The 23,054-nt window shown below is 45.0% G+C and overlaps 1 protein-coding gene across 1 annotated transcript in view; it reads right to left on the reverse strand.

The window, feature by feature from the left end:
• LOC118373006 (uncharacterized) overlaps positions 1-22,353 on the reverse strand; it is an 83,348-nt gene extending 60,995 nt beyond the window's left edge. Inside the window, 5 exon segments of the mRNA XM_052515673.1 lie at positions 10,314-10,414; positions 10,601-10,721; positions 11,577-11,912; positions 16,673-18,777; positions 22,076-22,353. Coding sequence (XP_052371633.1) covers positions 10,314-10,414; positions 10,601-10,721; positions 11,577-11,912; positions 16,673-18,454 — 2,340 coding nt within the window. The 5' untranslated portion in view covers positions 18,455-18,777; positions 22,076-22,353.
• Between the last annotated feature and the right edge of the window lie 701 nt (positions 22,354-23,054).

Raw genomic sequence — 23,054 nt, forward strand, 5'->3', positions numbered from 1 at the left:
TAACTTTTTTGATGATCTTAAGTCAAATTCCCCAAATTCCAGGGCTTAACTGTCCCTGGAAAAATTCTGGAAAATTTCTGGATGTTTGTACAATTTGATTGGCGTCTCACTTGTGGTAAATTCAATCGATTGGACATAATTTGGAAAAGCACACACCTGTCCATATAAGGTTGACAGTGCATGGCAGGGCAAAAATCAAGCCATGAGGTCGAAGGAATTGTCTGTAGAACTCCGAGACAGGAATGTGTCGAGGCACAGTTCTGGGGAAGGGTACCAAAACATTTCTGTAGCATTGAAGGACCTCAAGGACACAGTGGTCTCCATTTTCTTAAATGGAAGAAGTTTGGAACCATCAAGACTCTTCCTAGAGCTGGCCTCCCAGCCAAACTGGCCTTTAAGGTAGAGTGGCCAGACGGAAGCCACTCCTCAGTAAAAGACACATGACAGCCCGCTCTGAGTTTGCCAAAAGGCACCTAAAGACTCTCAGACCATGAGAAACAAGATTCTCTTGCCTAATTAAACAAAGACTGAACTTGTTGGCCTGATGCCAGCATCACATCTGGTGGAAACCTGCCACCATCCCTACGGTGAAGCATGGTGGTGGCAGCATCACATCTGGTGGAAACCTGCCACCATCCCTACGGTGAAGCATGGTGGTGGCAGCATCACATCTGGTGGAAACCTGCCACCATCCCTACGGTGAAGCATGGTGGTGGCAGCATCATGTCTGGAGGAAACCTGCCACCATCCCTACGGTGAAGCATGGTGGTGGCAGCATCATAGTGTGGGGATGTTTTTCAGCAGCAGGGACTGGGAGTCTAGTCAGGATCGAGTGCTCAGTGCTCAGAACCTCAGACTGAGGCGAAGGTTCACCTTCCAACAGGACAACGATCATAAGTACACAGCCAAGACAAAACAGGAGTGGCTTTGGGACAAGTTTCTGAATGTCCTTGAGTGGTCTAGCCAGAGCCCGGACTTGAACTCGATCGAACATCTCTGGAGAGCCCTGAAAATAGCTGTGCAGCGACGCTCTGCAGAGAGGAATGGAACAAACTCCACAAATACAGGTGTGCCAAGCTTATAGTGTCATACCCAAGACGACTCAAGGCTGTAATCTCTACCGAAGGTGCTTCAACAAAGTACTGAGTTAAGGGTGTGAATACTTGTTATAAATTTGCAAAAATGTCAACCCGTTTTTATGAGGTATTGTATGTAGATTGATGAGTCAAGGGGTCTGGACCCCCCAAAGTCAAGGGGTCTGAATACATTCCGAATGCACTATATATGATAAAATGACGCTCATAGAAGAAAAGGAGCCCCAAAGAACCTTCAGGGGTTCAAAAGATTGCCACTATGTGGGAATCTCTTCGGGTCAAAAAGAGGAACCCCTCTGAAAAGGTTCTTCGAGGAATCCGTGTTACATGACGCATAACTTTTCGCAAAAGCTTCACAGATTATCGTTGGGTGTTGCTAAGGCAGTCAAGTTCATATCTACCATGTTTTTCCTTTCGTGTGTGTCATGCCACTGCTAGCCAGAGAAGCCAGGATGTTAGCTCAATAGGCCTGATGGTGTAGCTCACATGTTATCTTTCAAGGGAAATATATTCTGTTTGTATTGTCTGTTTATGCATATAACCGTGTTAATGGCTTTATGACACAAACACATCTTGATTATATAAGTATTCAATGCCCTGAGTCAATACATGTTAGAATCTCCTTTTGGCAAGCCCAAATCACCAGGCTTGTTTACAGCAGTATCTCAGCAGATGACTTCATGACCTTTTGTTACAGCTGTGGATGTGATCGGGTGTCAGCCCTACGTATTCATCCCAAACGGTACCCTATTCCCTACACAGTGTACTACTTTTGACCAGAGCCTTATGGGTCCTGATCAAAAGTAATGCACTATATAGGGAATAAGGTGCCATTTGGGACACACTTTAAGGATTTCCTCTCCTGCCCTGGCCTGAGGCCATTCTCTACTCCAATTTAGAGCTACAACTCTCTCTAGGAGACGCGCACATGTTTACTGTAGCCTGTTAGTAAATGATTCAATTTATTCTGCTGTAGCCTGTTAGTAAATGATTCAATTTATTCTGCTGTAGCCTGTTAGTAAATGATTCAATTTATTCTGCTGTAGCCTGTTAGTAAATTATTCAATTTATTCTGCTGTATCCTGTTAGTAAATTATTCAATTTATTCTGCTGTGGCCTGTTAGTAAATGATTCAATTTATTCTGCTGTAGCCTGTTAGTAAATTATTCCATTTATTCTGCTGTAGCCTGTTAGTAAATTATTCTATTTCCGGCTCATGATGTGGTAATGGAAGGAGAAAGACCAGGCACCCCACCCTTCCCATTTCCCTTATGACCAGACTGTCCCCATGACAACCACAACTCCCCCTCCATCCCCCACGCAGACCTGCACCCTTCAGACCTCAGAGAAACACTACACACACACACACACACACACACACACACACACACACACACACACACACGCACACGCACACGCACACGCACACACACTCATTTAAGATGTAGCAATATCAAATCAGTGTAGTCAGAGGGTCAGAGAGAGATGACAGAGAGAGAGATGACAGAAAGAGAGATGACAGAGAGAGAGATGACAGAGAGAGATGACAGAGAGAGAGATGAGAAAGAGAGAGAGATGACAGAGAGAGATGAGAAAGAGAGAGAGATGACAGAGAGAGAGACGACAGAGAGAGAGATGAGAAAGAGAGAGAGATTTGACCGAGAGAGAGAGAGACAGAGAGAGAGAGAGAGATGACAGATAGAGAGAGAAAGAGAGAGAATGACAGAGAGAGAGAGCGAGAGAGAGAGAGTAACCTTGGGAAAATCCTCTGCATTATCATTAACAGCAGACTCGTACATTTCCTCAATGAAAACAATGTACTGAGCAAATGTCAAATCGGCTTTTTACCAAATTACCGTACAACAGACCATGTATTCACCTTGCACACCCTAATTGACAACCAAACAAACCAAAACAAAGGCAAAGTCTTCTCATGCTTTGTTGATTTCAAAAAAGCCTTTGACTCAATTTGGCATGAGGGTCTGCTATACAAATTGATGGAAAGAGGTGTTGGGGGTAAAACATACGGCCTTATAGCTGGGGCAGGGAGGAACGTGACCTCCCCATAGCTGAGCAGAGAGGAACTGGACCTCCCCATAGCAGAGCAGAGGGGACCTGGACCTCCCCATAGCTGAGCAGAGGGGAACGTGACCTCCCCATAGCTGAGCAGAGGGGAACTGGACCTCCCCATAGCAGAGCAGAGGGGACCTGGACCTCCCCATAGCTGAGCAGAGGGGGGGACAGAGGGGAACTGGACCTCCCCATAGCTGGAGCAGACTGGACCTCCCATAGCAGAGCAGAGGGAACTGGACCCCCCTAGAGGGGAACGTGACCTCCCCATAGCTGAGCCCTGGACCTCCCCATAGCTGAGCAGAAGGGGAACTGGACCTCCCCCATAGCTGAGCAGAGGGGACTGGACCTCCCCATAGCTGAGCAGAGGGGAACTGGACCCCCCATAGCTGAGCAGAGGGGAACTGGACCCCCATAGCTGAGCAGAGGGGAACTAAGCAGGGGAACTGGAGGGAACTGGCCCCCCCCATAGCTGAGCAGAGGGGAACTGGACCCCCCATAGCTGGACCTGGACCCCCCATAGCAGAGCAGAGGTGAACTGGAGCTGAGCAAAGGGGAACTGGACCCCCCCATAGCTGAGCAGAGGGGAACTGGACCTCCCCATAGCAGAGCAGAGGGGACCTGGACCTCCCCATAGCTGAGCAGAGGGGAACTGGACCTCCCCATAGCAGAGCAGAGGGGACCTGGACCTCCCCATAGCTGAGCAGAGGGGAACTGGACCCCCCCATAGCTGAGTAGAGGGGAACGTGACCTCCCCATAGCTGAGCAGAGGGGACCTGGACCTCCCCATAGCTGAGCAGAGGGGAACTGGACCTCCCCATAGCTGAGCAGAGGGGAACTGGACCACCCCATAGCTGAGTAGAGGGGAACGTGGCCTCCCCATAGCTGAGCAGAGGGGAACTGGACCCCCCCCCAGGGGAACTAGCTGAGCAGAGGGGAACTGGACCCCTCCATAGCTGAGCAGAGAGGAACTGGAGCTGAGCAGAGGGGAACTGGACCCCCCATAGCTGAGCAGAGGGGAACTGGACCCCTCCATAGCTGAGCAGAGGGGAACTGGACCACCCCCCCATAGCTGAGCAGAGGGGAACTGGACCCCCATAGCTGAGCAAAGGGGACATCTCTAATGGAGAAAGATAACCAACTCACTGGTTATTTTGTTACTGCGAGTCTTGTGTCAAGTTGATGCAATAAGCTGTAAGATAATCAGAGGAAGAGAGGATGCCACAACCCCTTATCTCTGTCAGCATTCTGACTTAAAGTATTTGGTGAAAGAAGTGTGGTATATCATCAGTGATGCTTAGTTCTTACCCTTCTGGAAACCCATCGTCTGAGTCTGACTCATACACCTACACTGAGGAATCAAAATACATCTGAAGACAGTGTGTGAGGTTTTGAAGACTGTGTGTGAGGCTTGAAGAGTGTGTGTGAGGTTTTGAAGACTGTGTGTGAGGCTTGAAGAGTGTGTGTGAGGTTTTGAAGACTGTGTGTGAGGTTTGAAGAGTGTGTGAGGTTTGAAGAGTGTGTGTGAGGTTTGAAGAGTGTGTGAGGTTTGAAGAGTGTGTGAGGTTTGAAGAGTGTGTGTGAGGTTTGAAGACTGTGTGTGAGGCTTGAAGAGTGTGTGTGAGGTTTTGAAGACTGTGTGTGAGGTTTGAAGAGTGTGTGAGGTTTGAAGAGTGTGTGTGAGGTTTGAAGAGTGTGTGAGGTTTGAAGAGTGTGTGTGAGGTTTGAAGAGTGTGTGAGGTTTGAAGAGTGTGTGTGAGGTGAGCGTGATGTTTGAGGTCACAGAGACACATCGCCTGCACAGCTGTGCACTGCGTGATTAAATGAACACGCCTGAGTAGAGAAGTAATGTGTGTGTTCTCCCTCATCGGTGAGTCCTGCTGTGCTCTCTGTGTGCTAACTGCTGACTCGTGTAGCTCATAATGAGTCCAGTTGTGTAATGTGATTTAGACCAGCTCAGGATGGCCTAAAGTTACTTGGCCACTGTTAACCTGTACTGATGCTGCTGGGCTCTGTTAACCTGTACTGATGCTGCTGGCTACTGTTACACTGTACTGATGCTGCTGGCCACTGTTACCATCTACTGATGCTGCTGGCCTCTTTTACCCTCTACTGATCCTGCTGGCCTATTTTACCCTCTACTGATGCTGCTGTCCACTGTTACACTCTACTGATGCTGCTGGCTACTGTTACACTGTACTGGTGCTGCTGGCCACTGTTACCCTCTACTGATGCTGCTGGCCACTGTTACCATCTACTGATGCTGCTGGCCTCTTTTACCCTCTACTGATGCTGCTGGCCTCTGTTACCCTCTACTGATGCTGCTGGCTACTGTTACACTGTACTGATGCTGCTGGCCACTGTTACCCTGTACTGATTCTGCTGGCCACTGTTACCCTCTACTGATGCTGCTGGCCTCTTTTACCCTCTACTGATGCTGCTGGCCACTGTTACCCTCTACTGATGCTGCTGGCCACTGTTACCCTGTACTGATGCTGCTGGCCACTGTTACCCTCTACTGATGCTGCTGGCCACTGTTACCCTCTACTGATGCTGCTGGCCACTGTTACCCTCTACTGATGCTGCTGGCCACTGTTACCCTGTACTGATTCTGCTGGCCACTGTTACCCTGTACTGATTCTGCTGGCCACTGTTACCCTGTACTGATGCTGCTGGCCACTAGTTACCCTCTACTGATGCTGCTGGCCACTGTTACCCTCACTGATGCTGCTGGCCACTAGTTACCCTCTACTGATGCTGCTGGCCACTGTCACCCTCTACTGGTGCTGCTGGCCACTAGTTACCCTCTACTGATGCTGCTGGCCACTGTTACCCTCTACTGATGCTGCTGGCCACTAGTTACCCTCTACTGATGCTGCTGGTCACTGTTACCCTCTACTGATGCTGCTGGCCACTAGTTACCCTCTACTGATGCTGCTGGCCACTGTTACCCTCTACTGGTGCTGCTGGCCACTGTTACCCTGTACTGATGCTGCTGGCCAGTTAAGCCAGTGATACTATGATAGTCTGATGGGAGAGCTTTAGGCTTCAGGCTTTAGGCAGAGCAGCAGCAACAGATAATACTACCGTTATTAATACTACTATTATTCACTGTTATTAATATGAGAGGAAATGAGAGGAGATGGGAGGAGATGAGAGGAGGGGCGAGAGGAGGAGGGGAGAGAAGAGGAGAGGGGAGACAAGGGAGGAGAGGTGAGAGAGGGGAGAGAAGAGGAGAACTGAGGTGAAGAAAGGAAAGAGGAGGGAGGGAGATGAGAGGGGGAAGAGATGAGAAGATAAGACAAAAGAAGAAGACTAGGGGTGTATTGAAAGGAAAGGAAAAGTGAGGCGTCAGCATTAGCAGCTAATCCACTGCAGTCAGGAAGCTCTCTCTGTCTCCCTGTGGCCTGTGGGGTTCACTAGTCTGACTGGAAATGGGGGAGCTAGACACACACCCCTGTGCTTCAAAGCATGATAACACCAACCCACTAATTCATGAGAATAGAGCAGCAGTACTGTTGTACCACACGTGGCGTTATCTCTCTGGCCATTAACAAACACATCTCTCACTGTCCTGTATCTCTCTGGCCATTAACAAACACATCTCTCACTGTCCTGTATCTCTCTGGCCATTAACAAACACATCTCTCACTGTCCTGTATCTCTCTGGCCATTAACAAACACACCTCTCACTGTCCTGTATCTCTCTGGCCATTAACAAACACACATCTCACTGTCCTGTATCTCTCTGGCCATTAACAAACACATCTCTCACTGTCCTGTATCTCTCTGGCCATTAACAAACACATCTCTCACTGTCCTGTATCTCTCTGGCCATTAACAAACACATCTCTCACTGTCCTGTATCTCTCTGGCCATTAACAAACACACATCTCACTGTCCTGTATCTTTCTGGCCATTAACAAACACATATCTCGCTGTCTTTTATCTGTCTGGCCATTAACAAACACATCTCTCACTGTCCTTGTCACGCCCTGGCCTTAGAGATCCTTTATTCTCTATTTTGGTTAGGTCGGGGTGTGACTAGGGTGGGCATTCTAGTTTCTTTATTTCTAGGTTGATTTGGTATGGTTCACAATCAGGCAGCTGTCTATCTTTGTCTCTGATTCAGGATCATATTTAGGTTGCCTTTTCCCACCTGTTTGTTGTGGGATCTTGTTTGTGCATAGTTGTCTTGAGCACTGCATAGCTTCACGTTTGTTTTGTTCTTTATTGTTTATTGCCTATTCACGTAATAAAGATGATGAACCCAAACCACGCTGCAGTTTGGTCCGATTCTTATAACAACGTTCGTGACAGTCCTTTATCTTTCTGGCCACTAACAAACATCTCTTACTGTCCTTTATCTCTCTGGCCATTAACAAACATCTATCACTCTCCACTTATCTCTCTAGCCATTAACAAATACATCTCTCACTCTCTTTTTGAAACACTCTCAATGGTTTATATCGCCATTGAAAAGTAGCCCTGAGGGATGAGAGCCAAAACATAAGACACATAATGAAAACATCTGTCTATCCCTCTCTTTCTCTCTCTCACCCCTCTCTCCATCTCCCCACCTTCTCTTCTTCTCTGTATACCCCCCCTCCTCCAAATCTCTCTCTCACCCACACACTGTCTATTTAACTCACACTTAAAAAGGCTTTCTAAAGATAGAATCCTGAAGATAAACAGGAAACACACAGTGTCATGGCAACAGCATGGAACTGACGACAAACACCGTTCAACTCCAGAATGGTTGTGGTGGCAAAATACAGAGAGTTCGACCTCCAGCTGTGTGTATGAGTGTGTGTGAGAGAGTGTGTGTATGTGTCTACATGCATGAATGCATTTGTGTGTGTGTGTGTGTGTTTGTGTGTGTGTGTGTCTACCTGCATGAATGCATTTGTGCGTGTGTGTGTGTGTGTGTGTGTGTGTGTGTGTGTGTGTGTGTGTGTGTGTGTGTGTGTGTGTGTGTGTGTGTGTGTGTGTGTGTGTGTGTGTGTGTGTGTGTGTGTGTGTGTGTGTGTGTGTGTGCGTACAGCTGCAGCTCATTAACAGTTAGACTCTAAGAGATGGAGAGAAAATAGTCTCTCCTTCAGTTAAGGTCCCTTGGGGCCCCGAGAACAGATAGAGGTGACAGAGAGAACAGAGAGATGAGAGAGACAACTGAGAGAGATGACAAAGAACAGCGAGAGAGAGAGAGATGAGAACAGCGAGAGATGAAAGAGAAAGAACAGAGAGTGATGAGGTAGATATTAATGGATCTGGGCCCTACGGCAGATGACCTGCTGGATGAAATACATAGGCCACATTTTTTCTTTCAAATATGTTTCTCAAACCAAAACCCTGAAGGAAGACTGTTGAACTGAACCCTGAAGAAAAACTGTTGAACTGAACCCTGAAGAAAAACTGTTGAACTGAACCCTGAAGAAAAACTGTTGAACTGAACCCTGAAGGAAGACTGTTGAACTGAACCCTGAAGGAAGACTGTTGAACTGAACCCTGAAGGAAGACTGTTGAACTGAACCCTGAAGAAAAACTGTTGAACTGAACCCTGAAGAAAACTGTTGAACTGAACCCTGAAGGAAGACTGTTGAACTGAACCCTGAAGGAAGACTGTTGAACTGAACCCTGAAGGAAGACTGTTGAACTGAACCCTGAAGAAAAACTGTTGAACTGAACCCTGAAGGAAGACTGTTGAACTGAACCCTGAAGGAAGACTGTTGAACTGAACCCTGAAGAAAACTGTTGAACTGAACCCTGAAGAAAAACTGTTGAACTGAACCCTGAAGGAAGACTGTTGAACTGAACCCTGAAGGAAGACTGTTGAACTGAACCCTGAAGGAAGACTGTTGAACTGAACCCTGAAGGAAGACTGTTGAACTGAACCCTGAAGGAAGACTGTTGAACTGAACCCTGAAGGAAGACTGTTGAACTGAACCCTGAAGGAAGACTGTTGAACTGAACCCTGAAAAAACTGTTGAACTGAACCCTGAAGGAAGACTGTTTCTCAAACTGAACCCTGAAGGAAGACTGTTGAACTGAACCCTGAAGGAAGACTGTTGAACTGAACCCTGAAGGAAGACTGTTGAACTGAACCCTGAAGGAAGACTGTTGAACTGAACCCTGAAGGAAGACTGTTGAACTGAACCCTGAAGGAAGACTGTTGAACTGAACCCTGAAGGAAGACTGTTGAACTGAACCCTGAAGGAAGACTGTTGAACTGAACCCTGAAGGAAGACTGTTGAACTGAACCCTGAAGGAAGACTGTTGAACTGAACCCTGAAGAAAAACTGTTGAACTGAACCCTGAAGGAAGACTGTTGAACTGAACCCTGAAGGAAGACTGTTGAACTGAACCCTGAAGGAAGACTGTTGAACTGAACCCTGAAGAAAACTGTTGAACTGAACCCTGAAGGAAGACTGTTGAACTGAACCCTGAAGGAAGACTGTTGAACTGAACCCTGAAGGAAGACTGTTGAACTGAACCCTGAAGGAAGACTGTTGAACTGAACCCTGAAGGAAGACTGTTGAACTGAACCCTGAAGGAAGACTGTTGAACTGAACCCTGAAGGAAGACTGTTGAACTGAACCCTGAAGGAAGACTGTTGAACTGAACCCTGAAGGAAGACTGTTGAACTGCATTGCAGAGATATTCCCTGAATGTCTCCATCAAACCGGAACCCGGAAGGAAGACTGGGGCAAAACAGACGGCGTTGGCTTAGATTGCTGATAGCATGTAAACTATATTTCGTCTCCAATGTTTATTGAAAACATAAATAAAGATGCACAATGCGCATTTGTCTCTCAAATACATTGTTACAGTTGTTGATTAGCTAGCTAGCTGGCATATTTTAACGATATTTGCATAGACCTCAGTTAAAACCCCTCAAAACAAGACAGCTCGGAGATTCCAACTAGCGATCTGCAGCCACATAGCAGTTTCTTGTCCTTGTTGCTAGCTACCAGGCCATACAGAATCACAACAACACACAGCCTTCTGCCCCTTTGAACCGCGGACATTGTTTTCATGACGTTGTCTATAGGGAATAGGGTCCTATTTGAGACGCAGGCTAACATGCTAACAGGCTAACATGCTAACAGGCCAATATAGTGTGATTATAGGACATGGTAGGCAATGACTCACGATGTTAACTTGTAGTGGACCAGAGCCTGTTCTGAGCAGTCTCCTCCTGCAGCTGCCAGTCCTTCTATCACCAGGACACATTGATGATGACTGGGAGTCTGCTGTAGTGGACAGACACACAGACAGTTCAACTACCACACACACACACACACACACACACACACACACACACACACACACACACACACACACACACACACACACACACAAGCATTCGTACACCAACATGCACATACTGACACAGGCAGGCAGGCACGCACACACATGTGCACACACACATGTAGTACCTGTGTGTCCCGGAAACAGGGCCAGAGTGGTAAGGCTGCTGGGGGGGAGGGAGTGACACCTCTGAAGAGACACTCTGAGGGGGGGCTCTAGAGGTGATGCCCCCGGGGGACGAGACATGGCCTGGAACACACTGGACAGTTACGCAAGCACACACCCAACGTCTCTCACATACAGTACATACAGTACATACAGTACATACAGTACATACAGTACATACAGTACATACAGATCCCCCAAACAACACATCTTCTTTCCTTCTCAGAGTGTAGAACATTTAAACCCAACAGTATATTCTGGTGCATAGGTTCTGAGTGGATGCCGCATACAACCTACCAGTCAGCTGATACAGTATGAATCATTCCTACCAGTCAGGTGATACAATATGAATCATTCCTACCAGTCAGGTGATACAATATGAATCATTCCTACCAGTCAGCTGATACAGTATGAATCATTCCTACCAGTCAGGTGATACAATATGAATCATTCCTACCAGTCAGGTGAATGAGTCTCCAGGTGAAAAGTTCATAGGGTGAGTTATTATAATGAGGGAATAATGTATGGACAGAACGTATGGGAGCGGTGATGCAGATAATTTGCCACAGACAGAGAAATAGTGAACGAGAGAGACAGCAGAGAGCGAGAGGAGAGAGAGAAATCAAGAGAGCAGAGAAAGAGCAGCTCAAGGAAAGGAGGATATATGAATACAGCCTTGTAGAAATGGGTCAGAGCGTGTAGCATTGTTGTAGAGTAGGAGGGTATAAATACAGGGTTTGTAATCTCCTCCCATCAAAGAATGCAGCGCGTGTTGTGGTTGATTCATTACTGGTCCTACCAGCTAGGAGGACTACAGCCTATATTTAAATCAGGGTTGGCAGAGACTACTGGTCAGTCTCCACACACACTCCCACTTTCATTCTCTCAGCAGTGGGATAATGTGTGTGTGTTTGTGTGTGTGTGTGTGTGAGGTCTTACTCTGTGACTCTGCGCGGGGTCTGTCTCCACGGTAACAGAGGGCTCTATGACAGAGCATGGTCTGGCCAGACTGCCCGCCTGTCTCCGACCCGGCGGCAAGAGGTGCATCATGGGACCGGGCCTGCGTCTGTGCCGGCACAGAGAGTCCCCTGTGGCCTGCTGAGTAACGGCAAACGCACAGCCCTCTGGGAAGGGACTGCAGACTCGGAGGTCGACCAGTGCTGAGGCGGGACGGGGGCGAGGGCGGGGGGGCTTGGGAGGGGCAGGGGTCTTCACTGGACTAGAATAGGACTGGACTGACCTGGGTCTCCTCAAAACATTGCCTGATAGAGCTCCCTATTCAACCAACCAATCAATTAATGAATCAATAAATCCATCAGTCAATCAATCAATCTGGTTCTAGGTAACAATTCCATCAGACTCCATTCACAACTCTGATTTCTCTAGTTGGTTTCCATTTTAGTTTCCTTACAGGAAAATCCACTGTTAGACCAAGCCCAGTATTACTCTGCAGGATAATCCACGGTTAGACCAAGCCCAGTATTACTACAACTCACTGTAGTGCAAGTACAGAAGGGCCTGACATGTCCTGACTCGCTTTGAGAGAGACACCGGAGGGCAGATGAGATGAGTAATCTGAACGGTGCGAGGAGAAGGAGGTGTGTGTGAAGCTGCAGTTAGGGTGGGGGCAGTCACACACACACACACACACACACACACACACACACACACACACACACACACACACACACACACACACACACACACACACACACACACACACACACACACACACACACACACACACACACACACACACACTGTTTTCTGTTGCACATATTTGCTCTACCACGCCTGATTTTACTAATTGATGGCTTTAAATTAGTTGACTGGCTGTGGCTGGAATAGAATACACGTGTGGAATGTCTAAGGGATCCCTGAGGACTGGGTTGGAATCACTTTTAGAACTAAATTCCCATGGATTTTTTTAGGACAAGATTTGCTTGTGTGTTTCTGTGTGACAGGAAGGGGCAGGAAGGACAGACTACTGTGGTCTAACTAACACCTCTGACTCTACTTCCTCCTCCGGCCAACAGATGGGGCAAAAGAATACCCACAACATGCTCTCTGTACATTACCCTCTCTAACAGAGAGAGACCTATAATCTACTTATTCAATGTTGTACAGTACAAGTAACTGTTATGAGACTTGCATAAAGCATTTAGATGATTTCTGTTTTTAAAAAGCAAAAGAATGATGATGTTTAACAAGGTTAGAAAAGTTAACAATAAGACAAAGTTGTAATGTAATAGTATTGTAATAGCTACATAATGACAGGATCTGATAACGACGTAGAATGAATGAATGATTTGATAGGACTGAATAAAATGAGGTGATGACTTACAATAACACATTTTTTATCATTAACAGGCACAGATTACAAATAACTATTTGAATTCCTTACTGAATTGATTTGCAGTCCCTTACAAAAATGTTTGTGGCAAATTGTGGCAAATGTGCAGCAAACAAAATAGTGTGTCACAAAATACTGCCAAAAGTTTGCAAATGTTTGCCAGTGGAGAATCTGTGGTGAACCTTTGGCAACAATAATATTTATTGCAACTAGTGGCAAACAGTTCGCCAGAGGTTTTTTTCGTCAAGATTCTATTTGAATCTATGGCAAACCTGTTGCAACAATATTTATTGCCAGCAGTTGCAAACAGTTTACTGGAAGCCATTTCTGGTGAACACATGACTTCCAAGACCAGTAACCGCAGGAAGGACAGTAAAAAATTGCAATCAAGGGGATTCTAAAAATGTGTTGAAATATGGAAACCAAACTAGCTACCTACTAGTGAGTGAAATGATTAATGAAACATCCTAATAAACTTTAAAATTGGGTTAGTTAATTGATGACTAGTTAGCAATGTTATATTTTATGGGATAGAGTGAAACACATTTTGTTGATACCAGTCAGCGTCACTGACTGGCTAGCGCTTAGCTAGCTAACATTAGCTATCATAATATTATACAATTAATGTGATCGTTAGCTAGCTAACTAATGATTTGCCTAAACAATTATATTTTTCGGTGAATATGTTGATGTCTTATTATACCGATATGCATTTCAATATGCTAGTATCACCGTTCAGTAGCATGTTTGCTAGCACAACAACTAAGGTAGCAACAATATGAGCTGACTTGACATCCAAGCCAGACTTCACGTTTGCAGATGGATACCCTTCCCCTACCTGTGATGTTGGAAGAGGCTGTATTGGTAGAAGGATAAATCAACACCCTGGGAAGATGTTTGTGGTGCACTCGATCATAACACTTTATTTGAGTGTATCATCTTCAATCTTAATGAGGTAAGTAAATGCATGTGGTTCAATCAAACTGAGGACAAAGAAATAGGCATGAACCAGGTCAAGGATGGCTTTGAGATGTAAGTTAAGAATAATTCATTTTGGAACATTAATATGAATTGCCATATTAGGCATAACTCAATGTTATGTTTCTTTTCTTCCACCCAAGCCTTATATACCCGAGTCAAGAAGAAGAGACAACTGGTAGTCTAGATTCAAAATCATAATTAGTTGATAAGTTCGAATCAGTTGTGTTGAGGCTTGGCTGAATAAATATGTTGTATACTGTGGCTCTCTATGTTGGACACATATTAAAAGCTAAGTCCCAGTTTGTGCATGCTACATCGTTTGTATATACAGTGGCTTGCGAAAGTATTCACCCCCTTGGCATTTTTCCTATTTTGTTGCCATACAACCTTGAATTAATTTTTTTTTTTTTTTTTGGGGGGGGTTGTATCATTTGATTTACACAACATGCCTACCACTTTCAAGATGCAAAATATTTTTATATTTTGAAACAAACAAGAATTTTAAAAAAGAAAAAAAGAAAACCTGAGTGTGCATAATGATTCACCTCTCCAAAGTCGAGTCACTTTGTAGAGTCACCTTTTGCAGCAATTACAGCTGCAAGTCTCTTGGGGTATATCTTATAACCGTGGCACATCAAGCCACTGGGATTTTTCCCATTCTTCAAGGCAAAACTGCTCCAGCTCCTTCAAGTTGGATGGGTTCCACTGGTGTACAGCAATCTTTAAGTCATACCACAGATTCTCAATTGGATTGAGGTCTGGGCTTTTACTAGGCCATTCCGAGATATTTAAATGTTTCCCCTTAAACCACTCAAGTGTTGCTTTAGCAGTATGATTTGGGTTATTGTCCTGCTGGAAGGTGAACCTCTGTCTCAGTCTCAAATCTCTGGAAGACTAAAACAAAGAATTTCCATGTATTTAGGGTCATCCATCATTCCTTCAATTCTGACCAGTTTTCCGGTCCATGTTGATGAAAAACATCCCCACAGCATGATGCTGCCACCATCATGCTTCACTGTGGGGATGTTGTTCTCGGGGTGATGACGGTGTTGGGTTTGCGCCAGTCATAGCGTTTTCCTTGATGTCCAAAATGCTAAATTTTAGACTCAATTGACCAGAGTACCGTCTTCTTTATATTCTTACAATTTTTTACTAATAGATTTAATGGTGCTCTGTGGGATGTTCAAAGTTTCTGATATTTTTTTATAACCCAATCCTGATCTGTACTTTTCCACAACTTTGTTCCTGACCTGTTTGGAGAGCTCCTTGGTCTTCATAGTGCCGCTTGCTTGGTGGTGCCCCTTGCTTACTGGTATTGCAGACTCTGGGGCCTTTCTGAACAGGTGTATACATACTGAGATCACGTGACAGATCATGTGACACTTAGATTACACACAGGTGGACTTTATTTAAGAAATTATGTGACTTCTGAAGGTAATTGGTTGCACCAGATCTTATTTAGGGGCTTCAGAGCACCACTTTTCCGTTTGTATTTTCTTGCATTTTTTTTAAACAAGTTATTTTTTAAATTTCACTTCACCAATTTGGACTATTTTGTGTCTGTCCATTACATGGAATCCAAATAATAATCTATTTAAATTACAGGTTGTAATGCAACAAAAAAGGAAAAACGCCAAGGGGGATGAATACTTTTGCAAGGCACTGTACACTGTATCGCAATAATATACAAGCAGAAACATAATGTTTCCTTGCTGAAAAATATTAGAATGCCCTTTTCAGTGAGAAGCATAGCAACATCAAGGCAGCTTTGTAACAGATGACCCTGTTTTCCAAAGCCAAACCTGCCCATTAGCCACTGAATCAATTTCTTAAGATGCCAAAATATAAAGTGTTAAATTGTTTTCAGTATCCTAATGTTGTTTTTGTTTTGTGTTTTCTGATTGTTTCAGTTGATGTTTTCAACAAGCTTTGTTCGAAGGACTTTGACAGGGACACCTCTCCAAAGTTCACTCAAAAAGGCAATAGTTCTAAACTGGGTGTGATTTAGTTTTTGTTGTTTAAATGATTTACGTTTTGTTAATTATCTTTATCCATTGGTTGAATGCTATTGCTCAATTAACACTTGGCTCATGTAAATTCTGTAGTTGCCTCTTTAAACATCCTAAGGTCAATGTCCTCATAGTGTACACATTTCTCTCTTGGCAGCTACATAAAAATATTAAATACATTTATTTTTTTTGGGGGGGGGGGATATCCAGTCTTTGCTCTTTTCTTCATTAGCCTGCTGATCATTTCAATTTGGATTGTATTTATTTCTATTTGTTAACACATGGTGTTTAGTATGTTTAGTACTGTATGTTTAGTTTAGTTATCTCTGTGAGATGCAAGTTCATTTACAGTTATATGTGAGTGGGTTTATGTAGATATACCATTTCAATGTTCTGAACACACAGTCACCAAAAACGGGATCTAATTTGTATATTCATACTGAGTTTTCAGAAAATGTGCAGCAAACAGTAAAATGTCAGCCATATGTTTCCCAAAATTGTTTGCCACAAGTTTACAAGTCGCCGCAACAGTTTGCCACAAAACTAATTTGCATGTGAAAATATGAGCTTGCCACAAATCTACAGCAAATTGGCCAAAGGTTTGCTACAACTGTTTTCCAGAAACCTGTTTTTTTTTCAATAAGGGGTGTTGAACATAAAACAGTTTTCATGTTTATCATCAACATACTCACCTTAAATACTTCCTGGTGGCAGTTTCCTGCTGGCTCCCTAGTGGCTACGGTCTCAACTTCCCGTAACTTTGATTGGCCGTTTGGAAGGTGTGTCTGATCAGAGACCGGTAGAGCATCCTCGGAATCCAGATAATTTTCGGAGTGTCGCTCTCTTCCCTCTCTTTCTCTGTCTTCCACTGTAGACAGACATTCTAAGTGGTCTCTGTCTCCCACTGTCTCTTTCTGAGTCTCTCTCTCCAGTCTTGAGTGTGGCACATGATTCTCTACTGTGGCTACAGAGGTGTGCCGTGTCTGTCTCTCTGTCTGTCTGACTGTCTGGCTCTCTCTCTGTTTGTCTGTCTGTCTGGCCGTTTCCAATGAGCTCACACACGCCAGGCCGTTAACGCTTGGTGAGTCCGGACATACTCTCCAGGCCTTCAGCACCACTCGAGGAGACCGTCTGCCTATCAGAGTAGTGGGTGAGGCAGGGTCACAAGTAGGGGAGCGAGGGGGGTGAGGGGTCAGGGGTGAGGCGGGTGTTGGGGGACACTCTGGATGGTCCTCACTGCGGAGGGTCAGGGACACACTGTGGACGTAGTCCCCCAGATGCTGCCCTGCTCTGGGGGAGTCCAGTGGCGTCCGCTCCGCCCCCCCCTCTGGAGGAGAGAAGGAGTGAGAAGACATTCGCCATTTTCTAGCCGTCTCTGCAACGTTGCTGAAGAACTTAATCAGACCCCCAAAATGTCCACCTTTGCTGTCAGAGTGTTTTGTAGCAGCTGGCTGAAAGTCCCGGATGCTCTCAATGTCCACCGAGCCGTAGTCAGAGTCCATGGTCTTGTCCAGTGTGTGTAGCTCTGAGTCAAAACTCCTCTCTGAGTAAGCCGGGTTCCCCTTCCCCAGGACAGAGATCTTCCTTAGGTAACTCCACACGTCAGCTCTCTTAGACCTCCTCCCACCCAGCGGGGCCTTGGGGCCGCCCCTCACACTCTGCTCCTCACACACTTCTGCTGAGGTAGTGTTACAGTTAGAGGAGTGATTGGCCTGCGCCTGAGCCTGGACCTGAGATCTCTTGGTGTAGGGGACTCTCTCTGTGGGCTTAGAGCCGTTCTGGGTAGCAGGGTCCACTAGCGAGGGAAGATGGTGTCTGTCCAGGGTAGCTGTCAGATCCATGTCCTCAAATGAGCAGTCGAACTCGGCGGTATGTCCGGCATACGAGTGCCTCTTGGCGTAGTGGCGGAGTGTGCTCCTACCGGGATGCAGGGCGGGTGAGGGGAGGAAGTCCCGGCAGAACGAGTCGTCCTCCGTCTCTCCATCTCTGAACTTAGTGCTGGACCTAGACATCTTACCCACCCTCCCCTTGAATACACCCGGAGAGCGGAGCTTCTTGATGGAGCGGACCTTGTCAGCGAAGGACAGTTTAGGGATAAAGGCCTCCTCTCCAGGGAGGATCATGGAGTGAGGTCTTCTGTTATCCAGTTCTGAAGCCGCTTTTCGCCGGGTCAAGATCTTCCAGATGCCTCCTGTAGCTCTTGGTCTACGGTTGACATCCGGGTGATCCATCCCAGGGGTCTGAGGGGGTGCCTGGGTCTCTGCCTGTCTATCCCCATCCCCCTGCCACTGTCCCTGGGCTTGGCCTGGACCCTGACCCTCTTCATGACTCTCTCCCTGTCCCTCTCCCTTCCCAGTCTCCTGGATGGATACAGTGCCGGTCTCATTCTGCACATCCAGAGACACATTGAAGACTTTATTGACGAACCCGTTGGGGTCGCTGCTGTGGGAGGTGGGGCTGTCCGTGTGTTCCATCCTCTCTCATCTCATCCTACTACAGCTAAGTCAGCTATCAGCTATGTCAACTATCAGCTACGTCAGCTATCAGCTCTGTCAGCTATCAGCTACGTCAGCTATCAGCTCTGTCAACTATCAACTACGTCAGCTATCTGCTACGTCAGCTATCAGCTACGTCAGCTATGTCAACTATCAGCTACGTCAGCTATCAGCTCTGTCAGCTATCAGCTACGTCAGCTATCAGCTCTGTCAACTATCAACTACGTCAGCTATCTGCTACGTCAGCTATCAGCTACGTCAGCTATCAGCTCCAGACCGCACCATCTCTTTCACCCACACACCTGGAGAGAGAAAACGCACAGCACAGCAATTTGTCAGCTCTCTTATACTCACACAAACAATTAAATTAAAATCAATGAAAGAACCCTGTATTTATCTCTGAGGGGCAATACGTGGCCTGTTTTCAGCTCTGAAGGTCAATAAGAACCATGAATGTATCTTCGAGGGGCAATACGTGCCCTGTTTTAATCTCTGAAGGTCAATAAGAACCATGAATGTATCTTCGAGGGGCAATACGTGCCCTGTTTTCATCTCTGAAGGTCAATAAGAACCATGAATGTATCTTCGAGGGGCAATACGTGCCCTGTTTTCATCTCTGAAGGTCAATAAGAACCATGAATGTATCTTCGAGGGGCAATTTGAACCTTGTATTTATCTCAGAGGGGCAATAACAAAACTGGTGTTATTGTACAAAGTTTGGAGACGTTGCTTGAGTTCAGCCAAATAAACCTTTCATTCATAATATGTCACAGAGACTTGACCACACATCAGATTTAGATGCCCCACAAGACAAGATACAGGTACAGGTATAGGTACAGTAAAGGTACAGGTACAGATACAGTACAGGTACAGATACAGTACAGTTACAGGAACAGTACAGATACAGTACAGGTACAGGTACAGATACTGGTACAGTACAGGTACAGGTACAGGTACAGATACAGTACAGGTACAGTACAGGTACAGGTACAGGTACAGATACAGTACAGGTACAGGTACAGGTACAGGTACAGTACAGGTACAGATACAGTACAGGTACAGTACAGGTACAGGTACAGGTACAGATACAGTACAGGTACAGGTACAGGTACAGTACAGTACAGATATAGTACAGGTACAGGTACAGTACAGTACAGATATAGTACAGGTACACTACAGATATAGTACAGGTACAGTACAGATACAGTACAGGTACAGTACATGTACAGATACAAATACAGTACAGGTACAGATACAGTACAGGTACAGGTACAGTACAGTACAGATACAGTACAGATACAGATACAGATACAGATACAGATACAGATACAGATATAGTACAGGTACACTACAGATATAGTACAGGTACAGTACAGATACAGTACAGGTACAGTACATGTACAGATACAAATACAGTACAGGTACAGATACAGTACAGGTACAGATACAGTACAGTACAGATACAGTACAGGTACAGATACAGATACAGATACAGATACAGATACAGATACAGTACAGGTACAGGTACAGATACAGTACAGATACAGGTACAGATACAGGTACAGGTACAGTACTGGTACATGTACCGTACAGATACAGTACAGGTACAGGTACAGTACTGGTACAGTACAGATAAAGATACAGATACAGGTACAGATACAGTATAGATACAGATACAGATACAGTACAGGTACAGGTACAGATACAGTACAGGTACAGGCACAGGTACAGGTACAGGTACAGGTACAGTACAGGTACAGGTACATATACAGTACAGGTACAGTACAGATACAGTACAGGTAAATTACAGATATAGTACAGGTACAGTACAGTACAGATATAGTACAGGTACAGTACAGATACAGTACAGGTACAGATACAGTACAGGTACAGTACAGATATAGTACAGGTACAGATACAGGTACAGTACTGGTACATGTACAGTACAGATACAGTATAGGTACAGGTACAGTACTGGTACAGTACAGGTACAGGTACAGGTACAGATAGAGTACAGGTAAATTACAGATATAGTACAGGTACAGTACAGTACAGATATAGTACAGGTACAGTACAGGTACAGGTACAGATAGAGTACAGGTAAATTACAGATATAGTACAGGTACAGTACAGTACAGATATAGTACAGGTACAGTACAGGTACAGATACAGTACAGGTACAGTACAGATAAAGTACAGGTACAGATACAGTACAGATACAGTACTGGTACAGTACAGGTACAGATACAGTACAGGTACAGTACAGATATAGTACAGGTACAGTACAGGTACAGATACAGTACAGGTACAGTACAGATATAGTACAGGTACAGATACAGTACAGATACAGTACTGGTACAGTACAGATTGCTGTTTGTGTAATACTGGTGCATAAAGAGTGCAGTTCAAAAAGCTATGCTTGCATCCTAAATGGCAGTATATTCCCTATAGTGCACTACTTGTGACCAGGGCTCAAAAGCAGTGCCCTATATAGGCAGTCATTTGCGTGCAGACCCTATCTTTCATCACTTGTAACACATGACTTAACATAGTGGTCATGGTCTTACCTGAAACATTCTATAAAGGCATGCATGAGTGACACATTTTTGGGGGGTATTTGAAATGAGCTGATGTAGGGTGACTTGAAATAAGTGAATCTTTCATCGTGTGTGCAGTACAGTGGTCCCTTTAAAGTGAGTCAGCATTATTTAAACATCCACCCTCATACCCCTCTATACCCTCACGAGCCACATTAGCCCAAGTAATTATACAGAATACAGCAGCACACACACCAGGATCCCGCGTTGCCATGGAAACCAAGCCCTACGGAGGTGGTGGTGATGTGTGTGTGCAGCACCAACTTGTGTGTGCGTTTATATCAAACGACAGATCCCCTTCATCTGAGGAGGATGACTGAGAGCTAGGCCCAGCCTCCATTCACTCTCTGTTCCACATATTAATGCACTATCCTTGCCCAGGTCATTTGAGATAGGACTATGCCCTATTAGCCAACATTATGTGGACAACAGACCCCCCCCACAAGGGTAGTTAGGTATACATGTAGCTAGCTAGATGCAGTATTGTAAACTAATGTAAGAGGTATGGTTACATGTACTTAGATACAGTATTATAAATTAATCTAAGAGATATTTATAATTATAATTACATATAGGCCCATACAACCCTATAAACTAGAACAGGTGTAATTTATTCAATATCACTAGGATTCAATTAGGCTCTTATCAAATATGAATAATATGTCAACACGACATTTTAAATGTGAATAGTTTGCCTCACGTTATGTTTATTTATTGTTTTGAATAGGCCTATACAAACGTGAAAGTAAACTGAAAGTGTGTCGCCAAAGAATAAATCGTGATAGGTAACGGTAAGAATCGGCTACAGACAATCTTTAGAACGGTTGAGAAATGTTCTGGTTTTTTTCCCTCATCGAAGTAATTTATCCGACCCATTTAACTACAACCGTCCGATAATTCGTTACAGTAGCCTATAGCCTCTATTGCAATTTATTGACGATAACAGACGTAACAAGTGAGAAACGTTTACGAACATACGTTTACAAAATTGTTGTAACCTTACCAACTTGGTTTCGAAGTTGAAACTCCTCGATACATATCAAACTTCTGGACAAAACGTCATCTTCGAAACAGTTACGGTAAGTAAGTAAGTAGTAAGGTACAAAAACAGCAGTTGACTTCCCACCCGGTAAACTTTATATATCTATGAGTAACGCTGAAATTATGCTGTGGCGAGTTTTACGTCTTTTGACGGTAGGCTAATCTCCTTTTAGTTCAAGAAATCTTCCTCAAAACTCTGAAAATGTCAAAAGTTTTCTCTCTGAGTAGAGACTGATGAACACCCTTACCCTTTAAGCTCGAGCCGCAGACAGTGGATCAGCAGCACTGACTGTATGATCAGCAGCACCGACTGTATGATCAGCAGCCAGGGATTCACACACAGGATCACACACACAGGCTCACCAACACATGCTCACACACACAGGCTCACACACACCTACACACAAACACACACATTCACACTCACACACACATTCATAGTTGTATTGAAACAAATTACCTTGATATACCTAGTTTCCAAAAGATGTTGTTTTTATATCAGTTTCTTCTGAAATGTAATTAGTAAACTGCCCACTAGTTAGTTAATTTAAGTAGCCAAATAACCTTAGCTATATAATGGTTCAAGTTAAATATACCAGTGCAAATACATGATTGAGTGAAGAGGGGTTTCATTGGCTGGACCCACTTTCAGGAATTGCTTTGAATGTGAAAATCCTTCTATTGAAAGGACACAATGGGACAGAGCACACAGGGGAAACTGGAAGAATTCACAAAAACTAAACAGCTTCAGAATCTTTTAGCTGTGAAAGAGGAGATGGTGGGACAGGTGACTAAATGTCTGTCCTGTTTCTGGCCCATTGTCATCACATGGCGTTCTCCCTTCTACACAGGAAACAGTGGATCTTACAGCAATGGGGGGACGAGGACGGGGGGACGATTTGGCTGACAATGGCAGGAAGCCTGTCTGAGTGCATGTAAAT

The sequence above is a fragment of the Oncorhynchus keta genome, chromosome 4 (genome assembly GCF_023373465.1).
Source record: "Oncorhynchus keta strain PuntledgeMale-10-30-2019 chromosome 4, Oket_V2, whole genome shotgun sequence".
In the NCBI taxonomy this organism is placed as follows: domain Eukaryota; kingdom Metazoa; phylum Chordata; class Actinopteri; order Salmoniformes; family Salmonidae; genus Oncorhynchus; species Oncorhynchus keta.